The sequence below is a fragment of the Ambystoma mexicanum genome, chromosome 7p (assembly GCF_040938575.1).
Source record: "Ambystoma mexicanum isolate Mex_15411 chromosome 7p, UKY_AmexF1_1, whole genome shotgun sequence".
NCBI classification, from domain to species: domain Eukaryota; kingdom Metazoa; phylum Chordata; class Amphibia; order Caudata; family Ambystomatidae; genus Ambystoma; species Ambystoma mexicanum.
Window position 1 is genome coordinate 704449637 of NC_090939.1, and position 19079 is coordinate 704468715.

The 19079-nt window shown below is 44.0% G+C and overlaps 1 protein-coding gene across 1 annotated transcript in view; it reads right to left on the reverse strand.

The window, feature by feature from the left end:
- The window catches only part of ACE2 (angiotensin converting enzyme 2), a 475687-nt gene that overhangs the window by 107834 nt on the left and 348774 nt on the right, over positions 1-19079 (reverse strand). The window contains exon 12 of the mRNA XM_069635599.1: positions 6623-6745. Within this exon, the coding sequence (XP_069491700.1) occupies positions 6623-6745 (123 nt within the window). The remainder of the gene's footprint in view (positions 1-6622; positions 6746-19079) is intronic.

Consider the following 19079-nt stretch of genomic DNA (forward strand, 5'->3'; position numbering starts at 1 on the left):
GTACACCCACTGGACTTACCTTGTCCCCATACCAGCTTTCTCTCTCCTGCAGGTGATTCTGGATAACCCCAGTACACGTGGCTCATGACCCCTGTGCGTCATCCACACACGGCAGCGGAGCGGGCATACAACCTTGCCCATGCTCGTACACGGATCTGCGTGGAGAGGGCATTTGGACTGCTGAAGGCACGCTTCCAGTGCCTCGACCGCACGGGAGGGGCAATGATGTATGCACCACAAAAACGTGGCAAAATTGTACTGACATGTGCCATGCTGCACAACATCTGCTGTCGCAGAAATGTGCCACTGCCCCCTGATGCTCATGTGCAGCCACCTGAGGATGGGAGTGAGGGTGATGACGTGCCAGAAGGTGTTGCACATGCACAAAGGTTTGGGCTGAGGGAGGAGAGGTTGGCCAGACAGGGATTGATTGATGCAGTTTTCTAACACGAGTGATGGGTAAATTGAACAGATGTCACTTCAACATTAAATTGGATTTGTCAACAATCACTACTGTCCATGCCTTGTGATTTTTCAAACGTGATTTATTTTCAGTCCAACAAACCCCCCTTCCCCCAGTGAACCCCCAGCACACAATCCCCCCTCCCCCCAGTGAACCCCCAGCACACAATCCCCCCTCCCCCTAGTGAACCCCAAGCACACAATTCCCCCTCCCCCTAGTGAACCCCCAGCACACAATCTCCACTCCCCCCAGTGAACCCCCAGCACACAATCCCCCCTACCCCCAGTGAACCCCCAGCACACAATCCCCCCTACCCCAGTGAACTACCCTCAACTGTGCAGATAGGCGCATATGTCTTATCAGGGCACCAACAACGATGCCATGCACCACTAGGATGGTTGTGGGCGCTTTCCTTTTCAGGGCCCCTCTGGTGTGCGTGCCCTCAGGTGGTGCATAGACCGGCGCCTAGGAGATGGCTCGAGGGAACCCTCTGTGGGTGTGGTTGATGTCGAAGGGACTGAAGCGGTGGCCAGCATGTGCTGTCGCATGAGGTTGTTTCCCTCCCTTGTTTGCTCAGAAAGTGCTGAGACTGCCTCGCTCAACTCCCTCACTCGCTGTCCAAACCCTGTCAGGGCAGCGGTACATTGTTCGAAGACTCTGCGTGTGCGCGCATTGTTACGCGCTATGTATTTGCATCCATGCCATATAGATGCACTGACAGCCTTGATGTGCCGGTTCTGCACCTCGGCCATTGATTCCACCCCGGCCTGTTTGGCCTCAATAATGTCGAGTCGGCCCATCACTGCTGCCCCTGTGATGAAGGGCACCCCTGGTGTGTCATGTGCTGGCCTGCGACTTGTGCGCTGTCGGGGGGGGGGCTGCATGGGGACATGGCACCGGCTTGGATTGGGCTGCCAGGCTCTGAGTGCCGGTATTCCCGGCTGCCATATGATGGCGTGTTCTCGTCCGGCTGTGGTGTGCGGACACAACATACAGGCACATGTAGGCTTTGTGCATGCTGTGTGCCTGGCCTTGGGCTTCCCTGGGGTGTGACCATCCCTTCGGCGTCACTGCTTTCGGGAGAGTGCTGTCCTCCTGCATGATGGGCACGTGGAGGTGTTGCTGCCACATCGGGCTCTGATCCACAGCTCAGTCCCTCAGCATCGGGACTATGACTGGTGGCTTGGGGCGAGCTGGCGGTGGCCTCCCTGCGGGCATGTGGCTGCTGCTGCTGTCTGGTAGGGCTGCGTTGGGGTGAAGTGGGGGTTGGCCTGGGTCGTCTCCCTTCTGTGTGGCCTCTTTGTGGGGTGGTGGTGCTGGTGGAGGTGCGCTGCCATGGGCGCTGTGTTGGTGTGGCCTCCTCCCCATCATCTTCATCCCGTTGGGATCGACGTGATTACCAAGATGGCCGACGCTTTGTTTCCCGTGACGGCGGTGACGCGTTTCCCGCGCTCATAGCGCGTGCTATGTGCGTGATATGGCGGTAGCGCACAGTGCGCTGGATTTAAAGGTTCGCGCTATTTACAATAACGCCATGGACCGGGGCGCATGCACGATGACTCGTGATTTGGCGGATTGTCCGCTGGGGGCCTTGGCGTTAGCGCTATTTACGAAGAGTTCCCTTCGTTGACTTAAAACACCAATGGATGTGCTGTCTCTGCAGGGTCAGACTTGATTAATGGAACACTGGGAGGTAGATGAGGTTATATGTCCATCTAATATCAGCAGTGCCCAATCATACAAAGAGTCATGGTAGGCATATGGAACCAGGACCCACAACATTAGGTTTAATGTTGCGCTCCCATTCTTGATCGAATGCATGCACTACAAATGGATATGCAGATTGTCAGATTTCAGATTCTAAACCAAGGGAACACTTTGTTTTGGGCTGGCCTTTCCTAGTAATAATTACGTCGATGCAGTACACCATACTAGAAGTTGAACGCACCTACATCTTGATCCGTATTGATCATTAGGATCTGGCTATAATGATGTCTCACAAAATATGTTGTTAGAACTGTGAATTTGAAACAATGGTTCAGAGCAAATTGCTGGAAGCGGGGCATTATCGGAGTGCACTGTAGATAAGGTACATCAAATCTTGCTCTCTATGTATATCGGTCAGAACTAGATAGGGAGACAGGATGTGAGATGTTTTCCACACCGTGTATGGTCTAGCTGTCGGCCATGTGGTATGAATCCTTTGATCCTCACACGTACCAAAAAGGGACTTTTCAGCAGAGCAGCCTCCAAATTTACAGCAATGCCTGGTATGTCGTTTTCCCAGTGATGGTCTGGATGTGTCGGCCTAGATCATATCAACTTTACATGCTCATGGCAGCACCTGCTCTCTTTTCCTTTCAGTGACTTTCTAGCTGTTGGAAGTGCTGGCCCAGAGCGCATGCTCTATAAACATTCACGTAGTTCTCCAAGTTAATTGACGCCAAACCGGCACAGTCACAGTTTTTGCCCGTGTAAGTTGCGCAGTGTAGTTGAAATTATTAGAGAGCTCCATACCATCTGCCTTACGGTTGTCAGAGGATGCATATAATTCACCTCTTTAGAGACAAGTGAGAACCTTAAGTATTAGTTCAGTGGACTGCAATTAGGATGTTGCATGAACATATATGGACCAGGGCCATGACTAAGAAACACAATCTTCTTTTCTTTCTTTTTCTCCTACGCCTAGAGCAATTACATTTTTGGGTTGAGCATTAATGACTCTTCTGCACCCTCTCTTCATTCTGCCTACTAACTCGCTGTTAAGTAAAAAGGGAGGCCACGGTCGCTCATGTCAATTCATTTTTTATAAACATTTTGCCTGCTCTATTTAAACAATTGTTTGTTCCTTTACAGGTGGAGGCTACCTTTAATGTGCATGTATCTGTAATTCAGATTTAGGAAGCAAGTCATAATGACTTTAAATGACTGATGGTGCCCACAAGTCCTTAGAAGCATTAAAATAAGTAAAGGATGCCACAATTCCACATAGCTCAGATTACATTTGTCATTGCCTTTTTGATAGTGATATATATATCTGCCTTTTATATATGCCTTTTACTTTCTATAGATTGGATAATTTGAAATAATTGAAAAATAATCCAGAATATTGACATACGGACATGCTGTGATTTTGGAAGTTTCAAGTACTGGACAGTGCTATAAGGTCTGTTTTATTTTAGTTTGGGTGCACATCATATAGTATATTTCAGTTAGTTATCTATGCACTAATGTGATACTCCATATATTGGCTCTATACAGGGTCCAGCTAACACAAGGGTCCCGAAGAAGGCAGACTCACATGTTGCTCACCGGAATGTCCTCCATGAGCAGGCTTCATTTAATGGTTGCTTATAAAAATGGTTCAGATTGCAGTAATTCACTACCTGGTAGGTACACGTATTGTGCATGTGTTGGAGATCCCTGGAGCACCGGAGTGTCCTATTTGAGGTGTGAGGGTGCAGGTGAGAAGGAGGAAGGTCAGGAGGCTAGGGAGTGAAGGAGAAGTCGCACCAAGTTGAGACTGAAGGCCATGAGAAAAAGGAATTAGAGCAGTGAGTAGAAGAAGGAATGGAGAGACGTCAAGAGGCATGATAAAGGATAGTAGAAATAGGCGACAATGATGAAAAGCAGCAGCCCATGAGAGAAGATGGTTGAGCTGAAAGGGAGGTGAAGGATAGTTAACTGAGAAGAATCTGGTGTAAGTTCTGTGTTGGGCTGTTATGAGGCTACAAGTAACCAAAGGATAGGTAACAAGCCTAAAACAGCAATGTCACTTGGTCATGTGTAGTAACAGAACCTTTGTGGTGAATGGATAGTAAATGGATGTGAGGATCCCTATGTGTGGAGGCAGAAATCAGATAAAGTGTGAGCTCAGCCAGGTCCTGGCTTGAGCAGCGTACCTGGCCCTATGCCCTTCTGGCACCAACAGGCCCAAACAGTGAGCTGCCCTTTACTGTTGTCGGCCCTTAGCTGGCCTGGGGAGATTGAATAAGATGGACGCTATGCGATCCAATCAGCTATGCGACATCAGCAGCAGAAGCTGAGCAGATTCAGTACGAGTGGACATGCAAACAGAATTAAAAGAATCAAGTCTGGGATTGGAAGACCCAGAAGAAAGCATTGTGGCTTAAAAGGGCATTAAGGAAGAACAAAAGACAGGAAGGGAGAGACGGAAGGCCTAAGTAGAAACAGAAAGCCAGCCATCGAGTAGGGACAGGAGAAGAGTGAAGAAAGGTTTCTCCTAGTGTTATAACAACATAGAATGCAGAAAAAGTGATCCAATTGAAATATCCCAAGAGCTGAACATCGAAAAGAGAAAGAAAGCCTAGGAAATACCGATTCAGAAATGTTTAGAAATGACATTGGTTTGAGGCTTGTTTATTGGTATTTGTCCTGATGAAGGCCTAATTGAAAGAAATTGGAGTGCTCGGCTCAGCACTAGCGGATCCGTTTTTGGTGGAAACACAGTATATATCAGCAAAATAAATGTTGGTCTGAGAAGATAGAAACCTAGACTAGGGTACCTTCAGGTCCCAGGTCTGTGGTTCGGCCACAGCATGTCTGGTCAAGGAAAAGGTGTTCAAAGTATATACAAGATATAAAATGACCAGACCTATATTTTGAATTGAAGGAGAGGTCGATCCAGACCAGTTTATTGTGTTTCCCAAATTTGAATACTGTGCCCCGAATTTGGCAGATTGTTTTGGTGAAATTATGGTAATGTAGTAGTAACCCCACCACTTAAGGATTAGTTACAAGATGTCTTCTGTTTATGGTATATCTTTTATCATCATGTAATAGAATATGTTTTTATTCACAAGTTTAGAAAAAGGTGTTTAAATATACTAAAACATTGTTTGACAACTCACAGGCATAATCAGTCTCCTAAATCTAGATGTGAAGTCGGATAAGTGGCATAAGCGATTGAAGAGTGAATGCATGGAGTAAAAACTTTCTCTATTAGGTGCGCTGTTATGTGTGCAGTATACACTGCTCAAAATACATGCTTGGTGGAAACAACTTTCAATTCCCTCTTGTGTGATTTTTCCAAACGCATTTATGTTCAAAGTAAATTAATATATTTAGTCTGCCTTGAAGAACCTCCAACAGTTGAATTTAACTGTGGAATAGCATGTTACAAGGAAATGTGTTACAGTGTATTGAAAAAGAAAAGCAAATTCATTATTTTGGAATGCCTGAACAAATAGAAGTCAACTATCACTGCCATTCATTAACTTGGTCCTTCACCTTCCAACAATAGTTTGGAATGTAGGCATTTACGTTGGGAAAAGGCCTCTTTCTTATAAAGCCAATCAACCAATTAGTGGTCACGACAAAACGTGCATCTATGCCCACTGGATATCGTACATCCACTATCTGGGTCACCGTCATTTCTACATCGGACTACGCCAACTGCAGTTATATTGGCATCTACAATTTTGCAAATGCTTTGCTTTAATCAATGCAGAACAAGGCTGTCAGAGTCATCCTAAACCAGAAGCCACTTGATCTCACCCCCACTTCACTATCTCCTAATCCCGCCAGCCTCATTGTCGGGTCTGTTTGCTCCATCCAGAGTGTGCAACTCTACAAAGGCATTTCTACATTTCCTTCTGAAGAAAAGATACAACCCACTAGGAACCTCTAACCTCAGACTCCCTTGTAGTACCAACATTTCCAAAAGAAATCCTTGGATGCACGCATTTTTGGCTCATCCTCAGTTCTTTGGGATATCTCAAACATCATCTATAACCAAGATTAAAGCTAAAAACTGTCCTATTCTGCCCTGGCCTCTGGATCAAACCCATATTTACCTGTCAAGTCATCCAGTGTGTTTCTTTTCTCACCCTACATAACCTTCTGCCTGCTCCTCCTTCCTGCATGAGTTCTACTTGTCACATGATATGGAGCTTCAAATTTCTTCTGCATGAGCATGTTGCCAATTACCCCCAAATAAATAAAATACAATAGGTATGGAATACATTAAATCTGCAGTAGAGAAAGGTTGCTACATAAGGTAACGTGTATTTTCTCTTGAAAATTTTTGTGTAGAACTTTCCACCAGTAGATGGATTGTGATATGAAAAAAAAGCAGAAGATCAAAATCGTCATCCTTAATGGGCTTCAGTATCATAAAAGCTGTCTCTGCATTATTACCTCAGTTTCTTCCCTGCTGCTGTTGAATTAGTGATGTCACACGTGTAGAGTGGTCCAACATGGTTAGCAGCCTTACAGAGGGCTTCCTGGAACTGGAACTGATAAATGGTCCTGGTATAATATCTGCAAGGAGAACAAGAGAAGAGCATTCATATTATCCACAGGCTGTTGCAATGATTGTTGAGAACTTTAATGAGATTAGCAAAGTATTTTAAAATGTCCAGACAAAAGAGGAAAAATAGAGTTTTTAAGCAAGAAATCCTCTCTTACAACTATTCATCACCTGAATTTCACTTTTGAATACTACATCAAAAGCCCAGCTGCCTCATGGTTCCATTTCCTGGCATCCTTGGAACTATCATTGCTTGTAGCCACCATAGATTCTCAGTTGTCTAAGGAAGTGACATGGAAAAGGAGAGTGTGCTCATCTTGGATAGATCATGTATTTGTGTTCAATGATCTTTTGTTGAATTGTACTGAACTTTACATAGACCTTATTGGTTTTGAGGACCATGCTATGATGTCTTTTCAACTTAAGTTTCCCTTTCCAGACATCCCCTACAATGTATGTAAACTTTACTCTGGCTTTCTTTGCTGTTCATAAGGGAAGAATGAAGGTGAAATGGAATAGTAGACTTATGGAAACTTGTACTGCTGGTTTAGGAAATGTGGTGAATTGAAATGATAAATTATGCCATTAAGGTAATCTTGATGTAGATGGTTACAGTATCACTATACTTAAAAAAATGTATGAACCCAAACATACATCTCATGTTTGCAACCATAAGTTTGTTCTGGCTAAGAAATAGAGAAGGGCTATTAAATATCTGACCAGATTCCATGGCCTCGACTCTCCTGTGTTTATTAGTGAGAAGAAAAGTGCACTCCAGTCTCACTGAAACTTAACTGAAAGGCTTAAGGTTGCATTATGTGCCCATGATAGTCGTAAAATGATTTTGGCACTAAAGGGGATGAGATCTTCCAGATTCTGCGAACTTACCAACACAATTGTAAAAAAACAACTTAAGGCTCATTTGAACATCATGCCGAAGTCTATTTGGGAAGCTCACTATAGGGAAACCATTACTGCCATCTCCACTATTATTGGGTACATTGTACAGAACTGTTCTGAATCCATAATATATATGAAGAGATTATAAAAAATGAATTCCTTGAAAGTCATAGGTCCACACAACTTGTCTCCAATAGCATTAAAATATGATTCAGAACTATGGTATATACTATTTCATTGACTGCTGACGGAAGTGGCAGGTAAACAGATGCTTCCATCCTCTTGGCATCTCTTTAATTAATATTTTGGTATAGGGTGACAGAAAGTTCCCATCCAAATATCGGCCAAAAGTCATACTGGATGCACCCAGCAAGGTTTTGGCCTCCCTGATTTTGAGGGATTTGGATGAAATGGTTTCTAAACTCAACCTACTCTCGAAGTTATCAGGTTGGCTTTCGTAAATGATTGGGCACTCTTTAAATGGGATGATCCTTGCACATTTAAAAGCATATTCCAAGAGACAAAAAGCCCTGTCAAATTATATTCCGAGTTTGGACATGACATGCGTTTTTTTTTTGTATTACGTGATAGGTTGTGGGCTAAACTGCGAACCTGGACATTACCAGAAAGCCTGGTCCAGTTAGTTGCCCTCTTTCATGAAGATACTAAAATCAGGAACAGATTGAGCACACAGGATTTTCTAACCCGTCCCATTGACACCTCTATAGGACTCAGACAGGGTTGCAATTATTTAAATTGTATTTATCGGCTATAGATAAATTGCATCCAACTATTAATGCTGTTCCGGTTAAATGTGGTGTTCTTGAAATGTGCTAGCTTGCTTTCGCAGACGATCTGATCCTATTTTATATAACACCAATTGGCCTTCAAAGGAAGTTATCTTTTTTTTATTATTATTTATTAGCATTTAGCTTCAAGAGAAGCTTTTTACCAATTACAATTTGAATTTAAAATTTAGTAACAGTAAAACACATAGTACAACCATTTCAACCAAAAAAAGGAAAAAGAAAAGAAAACTGCAAAGAAAAAACAACAAAACCAGGCAAGAACAAAAACCCATGAAAAGTAGCAATTCTTATTATCCCAAATAATTATAATTACCAACAGCCTGTACAGCATGATATACAAGAAATTGACTAATTTATCAATCTAGATTCACTTCTTTCCTTAAAGCTTTTGGAAAATGATTGATACCATCTCTAACAAGGCAAACGTGGCAGATAACCTTGAACCCTGTAACAGTTGTAACCAAATATCTTTCTTGGTCAGGGTTCGGTTGTTCACAAAAAATCTGCCTAGTTTGTTGCATCGAATTTCCATAATGCCATGACAGCTCATAATAAGATGGCAGAGTGTTTCCATTTTGTGACCACAAAACCTGTATTTGTAGTTTCTAATACTTTTCGGATTCCTGGCTTCAAGAATTTCTTTAGCTGGAAAGATGTGAAAGCGCAATATTAGAAATTGTTGTCGCAACACAGCTGAAGGAAACTTGCTCAAGTATAGCGCAGTTGAACCACGCTTATTTAGAGCTACACAATATTTGCCATAAAGTTTGGAAGACTGCACACACTCAGACGACTCAATCCAGTCATACTCATACAGAAGTTTTTTCACAAAGTCTGGATTTTCAATCAGTAGTTTTTCCATGGTGTTGATTGAGTCCAACAGTCCCAAACATTTTATACTCCAATCAACAAGTAATTGCTCTTTTCCTGATTTTAGCACCTGACCCAACACCCCAAAACCGATATCCGGTGGAGGCAATAAGCATTTACGATAGAAGGATAGTGTTTTCCAACTGACAGGGGTAATAAGAGAGGTGAGTCCACACTCTTTCCTTATGACTGCCATTGGTATGCAGTTTGGGAGGTCAATTACAGCTCTCCAGAAGAGACCCTCTAGAATTTGCCATAACTTCCAACTCAGCTGAAGAGAGCACTCAGCCCCATAGGTCATAATTGGAACTACCTTCATGGTGTAAAAGCGTAACAAAGGTGCCATTTGAATTTGTAGTATCTGCGTTTAATCAGTCTAGCCTGGGCTATTAACATCTTCAGTTTGCGCCTCAGCACTGCTTCTCTTGGGGCTTCGCTATAGTTTGCGTTAGTTGGTATACCCAAGTAGAGCATTTCTGTTGTCTCGCAAATCTGATCACCATTTATATACCAACCCTTAAACATTAGCGATTGATGCCTTAACTTCCCAAGAATGAGCACCACTGATTTGGCAGCATTAATTCTCGGGTCATTAGAGGACAAAAAGGAAGCCAAGGCATCCAATTGGTGCTGAAGACCAATCAGGGTTTCATCCAGGAGAATAACTTCATCTGCATACAACAGTCTATTCAATGGGGTGCCGACAATACATGGTGGAAAGCACCTAATATCCATGAAAGCATCACCCATGTTAGAAATATACAGTTTAAAGATGGCTGGTGCTAGACGACACCCTTGTTTGAGGCCCACTCCTGATTTAATGGGGTTAGTCATACCCCCCCTTTGATTTGGTTTGATCTGAATACTAATGTTGGAGTGAAGAGCCTCCATGGCCTCCCGTAAATCAGCAGGACAGCCCCAGTCCCTTTACTTCAGCCAAAGCTTTTCTCTATTGACCGAGTCAAAGGCTTGTGACAAGTCCACTGATGCAAGGTATATATTGTTGCTGTTCTTTTTTGCAGTTCTTAATTTCAGATGATTAATTAGAAAAAGGTTCAGAGATGTTCCAATTCCTTTTTCAAGACCATCTTGCCAGAAATCCCGAGGTTTAGAGTCCCAACTCCAGTCCGTAAGATGATTCAAGATCAAGGCCGCAAAGAGTTTCCCAATAACATCCAAGAGGGCGATAGGTCTGTAGTTTGTTGCCACAGACCTGTATCCCTTCTTGAAGATTGGTACGATAATAGATTTTTTCTATGTGACTGGAATGGTACGTCTTGCATTCAGCAGAAGAAATAGACGATGTAAAAAAGGTGCCCATTCCTCTGGGTGCTGTTTTAATGCCAAGTTCGTAAATCCATCTGGACCTGCAGTTCTGGAATTACTGGAGGTTCTAATTAAGGCCAGGATGTCCTCCCTTTCGGTCTCAAACTCCCAACTTAAGCAGGAATTCTCTGCAGCCTTCATAACCTATGAATTGGGCTGTGAGAAGAGCGAGGAGAAATGGTCCAACCAGTCCTTCGCTGGAATAGGATTAGTAATGAGACTCTGCTGAGGACCATCCAGCAAATTAAAGATTTGCCAAATTTCCCTCGAGTTTTTAGAGGCAACCAATTGCAGGATATGTTCCGCATTCGATTGCATTAGGGAATGTCTATATTGCTTCAACCAATTATTATGCGCTGTCCTAGTTTTCTTGACAACTGCATGTGATACCAAGGAAGGATTTTTTTTATGCGCTCTCTGTTTTCGCTTTAGTACTTTTTTTCTTGCATCAACTTCATTGTCAAAGTTATATTTATGGCAAATTCCCTTAAATCTACCTAGGCCTGTTGTTTCACTGTAAATGGCCAGCAACTGTGTGTAGTCTATGTCTTCCAGCCTTCCATTGGCCCTTAGACCTCTTGATAATTTTGTTACATTACAGCTCGATAGTCTCAGTCTATTCCTTCCTGGCTGTACTTCCAGAATATCTCCTTCTGGAGTAGGCTTTATGTTAGCACCCAATTGGAGGCATAGTTTCAACATATTATGGTCACTTTGTGTGGTTTCAGTGACCGACAAGGCCACTACACTAGAATGGAAGTTATTGGAGGCGAGGAAGTAGTCCAGAATATTGTATTCAGTCCCTCTACTCCAAGTGGTGTTTGGCGGTATATCCCCCGATGTTATGCCATTTAGTAATGAGATATTTCTCAACTGGAATGCCTTCCTAAATGACAGCCCTCGTTGTTCCGCTTATTGTAAATTGCTCGTGTAGTAATTAGAGCACCACCCTATTAAAACAGTGAATGTTTAAATCCCCACATAAGATCACATTCAAATTAGAGTTGTCAATCATTGCAGCGTCAAACTCATCCAACAGCTGGTCCATAAAGTTCTTGGCTGCTGGGTCATTGCAGTTCCAGTGCAAGTTGCACAAAAGAATTGTCCTCATAACGTCATCCTCACCAGTTTGATATTCCAATAAATGGACCTCAATTAATGATGAAATATTCTTAGTCCAGAGTACTCTTAGTCCACAACTCTCCTTAATTGCAGTCAGCAGACCCGCCATCGGTCTACCCTTTGGTCCCTTTGTTGCCGGGTTGATGAGGACCACAAAACCCTCAAGGGTGGGTTGAACACGGAGCCACGTCTCTTAGAGGCAAATAACATCAAAGTCTCTGAATCGAATACTGCCATCTCCCAGCAAATGTTTGAAGCGCTGCGTGTTCCAACAACCCATATATACATTACACAGGGTTTTGTTATTACCCAGACCCTGGCATTATGATCTTCGGGCCAATGTACTGGCCCGTCAATCCCAATTGTCCCCATCCTTGTTGCCCAATGGCCCCTGTGTCACACAATGTGAGCTTTTAGCCGGTTTAGAGTTATTGATCATAATTCTGAATTTATCATAGTGTTTCCTCAGTCCTTCGTTACTTAGGGTTTTATTAGTTCTCTGGGGTCAATTACCATCGCCATTACCTTTCTTCCCGCTCCCAGGTCTTGAGTTACTGCTGTTGGTTTTGCAATTTTTATCAGGCAGCCGAGCATGCAATTTTTCCTCTTCTCTTATTTCCTGGTCCGAGGTATGGCCTTTAGAGAAAACCCCATATTTTTCAAAGAGTCAATGTTTTTCAATAGTAGTGTTTTTACTTCCGTAGATGCAAGATATGATATGATATGATATGATAAGGCATTTATAACGCACCTGTACACAAGTGTTTCAAGGTGCGATGAGGCAAGGGGGGGGGACAAAGGGACGACAGACAACGATCCTACTAGGCCGGTGTCATTCAGATCGAGCAAGTGCATGGGAGAGGGGGAAGGGGAAAAGTGCGAGGGGGGGAAAAGGAGAGGGGAAAGTGCAGTACAAGGGGTAGTAGAATAAATAGGATAATAAAAACAGCCAGATGGTGGCAAGTGTAAGCTAAGTGCAGACATAAGTGCTGGTAGGGGGACTGTAGGGAGACAGAAACAGTCCCTAGGTGCAGAGTTGCCAGGGAAGGCAGTGCAGGTGTACAACTGGTGGTGCCTGCACCCGAATCAGACAGGGTGGGCGGGTAGTTTTGACCAGTGCAGATTCAGCCAGCAATTCAGCAGGGGAGAGAGGGAGAGAAAGCGGAAGCAAAGAGGAAGGTTTTGAGGTGCTTACGGAACCGGAGATGGTTCTCCTCAAGTTTCAGGGAGGCAGCAAGGCTGTTCCAGAGGGAGACCCCTGCCGAAGAGAGAGATCTACCACCAACTCGTTGCTTAGAGAAGCGACTGACACTGAGGGAGTTGGAGGCAGATGAGTGAAGAGCTCGAGAAGGAAGATAGTTGGGAAGAGAGAGTTGAAGGTAATTTGGCCTCAGGCCCCAGTAGGCCTTGTGGATAATGCAGAGGGTTTTGAACTTAATCCTCACAGCCACTGGGAGCTAGTGCAGAGTTTTCAGTCCTGGAGAGATAAGGATCCCTGGGCTTGAGGCCAAGGACAAGTCTCGCAGTCCTGTTCTGGATAAGATGCAAAGGGCGGAGAGTAGAGGCAGGCAGATTTAGATAGAGGCTGTTACAATAGTCCAGCCTAGAGAGAACCAGGGCTCTGGAGACGGTGAGCTTCTGGGGAAGGAGAGGAAAGGAAGAATACCTCTGAGAAGGTGCAACTGGTAGTGCAACTTCTTAGAGACGTCGGAGATGTGAGGAGAGAAGGATAGTGTGGAGCCGAAGATAACCCCAAGATTTTTTGCCTTGCAGGTGGGAACAGGAAGTGGGCCAAGAGAGGCCGGCCAGAGGGCTGCAGGGAAGGAGGGAGTGAGTATGCCGATGAGTAGATGCAGTATGGTGTTGTCATAACTTGAGTCATCCGGAAACTGTGCTAGTAGGATATCCTTTGTGTTGAGTCCAGAAAGAGTATCGATGCTATGAAAGAGCCTCAAGACGTTTGCTCTATTTAAGGTTATCTTGAATACAGAGGATTCTGCATAGTTCCATACAAATGGGAGCTGGTGAAGCCACCTTCAAGGAGCTGTTCTCATATTTCCTTTTGTCCCATTTAGGATCCTCCACATTATGGTCCCTTTTTGATCATTTTGGTTGTTTAACTGTCGCCGTACTGTTTTGTTGAAGCGCCATAAATGTTCTCCCCACCAACAACGGGGTATCCTCTCTAAAGAATCTACTCATATGTACTGTGGATACTACTCTTGTTTTGAATCGAAGATTTGCAGTCATAGACGGAGGCGGATCTTGTTGATCCTTGCATTCAGAAGCACTTGATGTCGCACCGTCGATACCTTCAAAATGAATGGCCTCCAGTAAGATGCTGGGCAAAGATACCCAAGCATCGTTAGTTATCAGGGCCTTAAAACGATCTTCCAAGGAGGTAATAACCTCGAGAACCTCATCCCAATCAGCAGAATACACCGAGAGGTTCATCAAGTCTTCCAAATTCACAGAATTTGAAGCAACTTTGGCTTTGTTGTATTATTTGAATCCATTTTGTTCTTTTTGATTTCATGTATGTCTTCATCAGAATCCACACTTGTAAAGGAATCTTCGTTTGATTTCATGTGTCGGGATATTTGGTTCCCATCTTGACTATTGGCCTGTCTGTCAGTCAAATCCCTGAAGTTCTTTATTACTGGGGGTAGACAGGGTTGTTTGCCTTTCCCAATTTGTTGGGCAAAGTTCACATGTTTCGTTTGTTTGTTAGGCTGAGGACATTTTTTTCCTGAGCCAATCTTTCCAGTAAAGCTGTTTTATCACATGTCACCACCATTTATAAAGATATTATAGGTTTTTGAAGATGAGGAAGAAGCTGCTACAAGTGGCCCGATAGCCTCAGTAGGTCCAACTGGCAATGGATTATTCGAGGCAGACCTAGTCTCCTTTTAATTCCTGGGATTCCTCCCATCACTGCAGATACTTACGTTTTGTCTCTTGGGGGAGGGAACCTGCATCGAGTTCCCAGGGACCTTGTTGTCCTCCACTCCCACAAGGTTCCATTCCCCTGGAGGAGGCATAAAGGCATCTGAATATACTCTCTTACGTGCTCCATTATTGGCTGGTTTTAGGATCTTCTTATTACCTTCCCGAGCAGATTTATCCGTGCCCTCAAGATTGTCCACTACTATGGTGGAAGCGATTGCTGGGGTCAGTAAACCTGTTGTAGCACCCAAGTTAATAACATTCCCCCCAAAACTTGCAAGGGTGTTACTTGAGACTGTGTCAAAAATAGGACAATTTTGGCATTGCTAATCTTTTTTGCCTTGTCTTTAATCAGAGGTTCCAAAATGGACTTCAGGAAGTTGGTGATGTATTCCTATTGCTTATTCTTGTTTTCAGTTAAGGCTGAAATGCATCCTTCCACAAAAATAATTTTAGTATGGAGCATTGCAATCAGAGTGGACTGATCTTTTAGTTGATTAGCAATGCTCTCATAAAATTTCATGAAAGGACTCATAGGGCCTCATTATAAGGCTTGCGCTCCCGTAATGAAGGGGGCCGGTACGGGACCGGCCCCCTTCATTACGGGAGTGCCGATTACGAGCTTCCCATCGCGGAACCCGGATTGCATGCCTGGTAAAACCAGGCGTGCTTTCTGTGTCCCACGAGGGGAAGAGGGAGGCAATAACGGGCCAGATGTAATCTGCCCGTTATTACCTCCCTCCCCATTCCCATTGAGCCATATGGGGGCTCAAATGGGAATGGGAATGGGTTCCTGCAAGGAGGACTTACCGGGTCCTCCTATGTCAGAGTAACCCAGTAAGTCCCCATTGCAGGAACCCGGTAATGGAGCCCGGAACGGAGGCAGCCATGGAGCTTATTCTCGTAATGAGGCCACTGGTGTCAGAAAATGCTGCAATCATATTAGCATCTAGGATAGCACTCGAAGAGGACTTTTCCTCCACTTGAGCCGCAATCATGTCCAATAATAAGTCTTCGTCAGATATTGACACATTATTCCTTTGGTCTCCCTCCACTGATGTGGAAAGCCTACGTTTCCGCACTGGCCGGGATCAAAGGATTTTATTCCCACAGTCTCCCGACCAGGCGTACTGTTTAACAGCCATGTGCTGTGCTATGTTGTACGACAGCTGCAGCACTAAAGCACTGAAGCACTATAGCACTGTAGCACTATTGCACTAGAATGTTTTAAACGCTCCCCCGCTCTCTGCGCTACGCGGTGTACGCCTGGCGGTTATCTCAACCTTACCTTTGTCTTTTTCCCTTTGTCTTTCTCCAAAAGCTCCAAGCTCTGGAGCCCGTGCCTGGCACCAGCACTCCCCTGCGGGCTGGGCTGGCTAGGGTGGGCTGGGCCCCGACTCCAACCGGCCAAAGAAGCAGAGCAGAGCTTTCAGCTACACAGCACCACAGTGATGCGCTCTCTCGACGCACTCAATGCACTCTTTCCAAAGGGCGGAAGGGAAGGAAAGGAAGGGAAATGAAATTAGAGGAAAGAACCTCTAAACGTGAACTCTGGACATGAATCAAGCTGCACCTCTTTCCTTTCGTCTCTCGTCACAGAGGCCGCCTCCGATTCAGTCAAGTTTGATACCAGTAATCACAGATACATCTTTGTGTATGCCGGAGCCGGTTGCAGTGTTTGTTTTCATTGAGGGTGGGAACCCACATGCGGGTAGTCGTTGAGTGGAAGGCTGAGTGAAAGATGTTATCTATAACTGAAAACAATCCTTTAGTTAATGGAACCACGTTTAAGATTGTAATTGTTTTCAAACAGACAAGCACCAAAAACAATAACTTGAATTGTGGATGATCAAAAACTAGAGAGAGTTAAGTCCCTCAAATATCTGGGATTTGATATACAGCAAAATTCCTCCCTACATAGTATACAAGAGAACATAACACAAGGATATCACCCCTTATTGCCGAGCTAAAACAGACACATTTCAACATATTGTACATTCTCTATTATATGTGAAGAATCCTACGGATCCCCCACTGAAACCCTGCCTTAAGTCTCCTCCCAGGTGGCCAGAGGAAAGGAGATGCTTCCTGATCCCAACCCTGAGGGTAGTGTATTACGGGAGGATCGCCTGGGAGGGGACAGGGCCCAGGGTGGTCAGAAAGTTCTGTGGGATGAGACACAGTATTTCTCTACTATAAGGAAGAATCTTCCCAAGGTACCTAAACAGGTAATTCCTTATTGTCATTTTAATGTCCCTAAATTTCATATTAGGTCTAGGATTGTGGACCCTAAAGTTGTGAAATATGAGTCAACTTTAACAAATATATGATCTTTTTGGGTATCCCAAACTAAACACTTTCCTCAATCCCAAGGTTACAGTGTAAAGGAATATGGAGATACTGTCTTCTGTAAAATAGCTTCCTCTATAAGAGCTAATACTCACAGCCACCGTCATAATAACATTAAGGGAATTAAATCTACCCTTGAAAGTAACTTAAATGTTACAAAAACGAACTTGTTGAAAGGAAATACAAGTCCCAGAATTCCAAAAGTACTGGGAAGAGGAAGGGGGCTGAGGAGGCATGTAGTGGTAACAGTCAGGCAATCAAGCCTAACAGCCATTGTAGTAGTCAAGCAATTGGTACTAATAGCCCACACCCGAGGGAACATGGGAGCCATAAAAGGACCCCTCCCATGCAGGCAAGAGGGAGGAGTGGAAGGAACTGTAACATAAGCTGGAGTGCAGGCTGTAGCAGTGGAAGCAGAATGAAGGTACAAGGCTTTCAAACCAAGCAGAAGTGGGAGAACAAGAGTGATGCCAGAACGTGGAGACAGCAGATTTCACCTACATGTTCTAAGACAGTCATGTTCCCCCAAACTCTGAAGTGCAGAGGTCTCACAGCGGAAGAGGTGCAGGAGAGATCATTTTCCGCGTGAGCGGGATTGCCATGGTTGCTGAGCTGCAGACTTGCAGGAGTCTGAGGCAAGAAGCAATTGTGAAGATGATGGTCTCAGGAGTAAGAGGAACTCCCAAACATATGAAAGGACCGGAGAAGGATGTGGGTTCCCAGCGAGACAGAAGCAGTAGAGGTCATAGTGGAAGTCGGGAAAGCATTGCGAACCACAGAGCAAGTGTTTCAGAAGCTGGTGAGTGAAGAACAGCACTCTAAAACTTGCTCGAGCCTTGCCAGGGACAGAAACCAGCTCTGTAGCCACTTGCATAAGACTTTAAGCGAGTAGAAGTTGTTTGTTGTATTGGAAATCCTCTGAACAATGGAATTGTAACACACGTGTATAAAGTGAAAATCTTCTTACTCGTGTAAGAAGCAAATGTTACCAAAACCCATTGTTCTGCTACTCGACGACTATTACTGTTCGAAAGAGTAGTCGTGTGTCCCTAATTAAGAAGAGGGCACGCTTATAAGTCCATTTCTGAACATTTAACTTTGACAATACTAGAGCTACAATCTTTGTCTTGGGACAAATACATTAAAGGATGGACACATGTGCCTAATTGTGATTCCTTAAGGAGGCCTGAACTCTATCCTTTTCTTCCATGGGAATATATTTACATATCTGTCTTTAAAGATTGAAAACTATATCAAAGAGTGATTGTGTGTGCCTAATTGGAGTTTCTACCGAAAGACTGAAACTTGTACTTTGTATAAAAGTGACATACCTTTCATTCACAAGACGGTAAACTGTGTAAACTTTTGAAGAGAAAAACAAGCATTGCCCAAGTCAAGAGGCATGTCATTCTAACAGTGAAACCAACCTTTCTCAGAGTTCAAAAGCAATCTAGCAATACAGTGAAGTTACTAACAGTTAATTGGCCTAAACCAACAGTGTGTAAGTATAGCCTGAAGCTAAAGGGGTGGCTCCAAGACTTCTGGGTAATTGTTGGACTGAAAGCTTGCAGAAGGTGCAGGTAAAGTTGGGGAAGGGAGAATTGGCTGTCTGTAAAGACTATTTTGAAGCAGACTCAACCTGTAATGCCCCTGTGGAAGCCAGAGAGAAGTGAATCTTAAAGGCAAACCCAGGTTGTTATTGTGACAGATAGACAAGATAGGCAAAGAGGCTGCCCTTTGAAAAAAGCTATTCAGAGGAAGAGTGCCTTGCCTGCCTGAGGAGGTTGGAGTGCTTTAAAAATCTATCTTGTTTAAAAGTTATTGAAGCTGTGGCAGTAGTCCAAAGAATTAAAACTAGAGAGGTATATATGGTTGTCAGTAGATGCTACGTTGCAGTTGTCAAAACCAAGGTAAAATAATGTGTAACAAAGGTGACTGTTCTCATTGTAACACAAGTAGAAATATAGATGTTGGAATAGAAGCAGCAGTATTCAGAAGTCATCCTGACAAATATAATATTTTG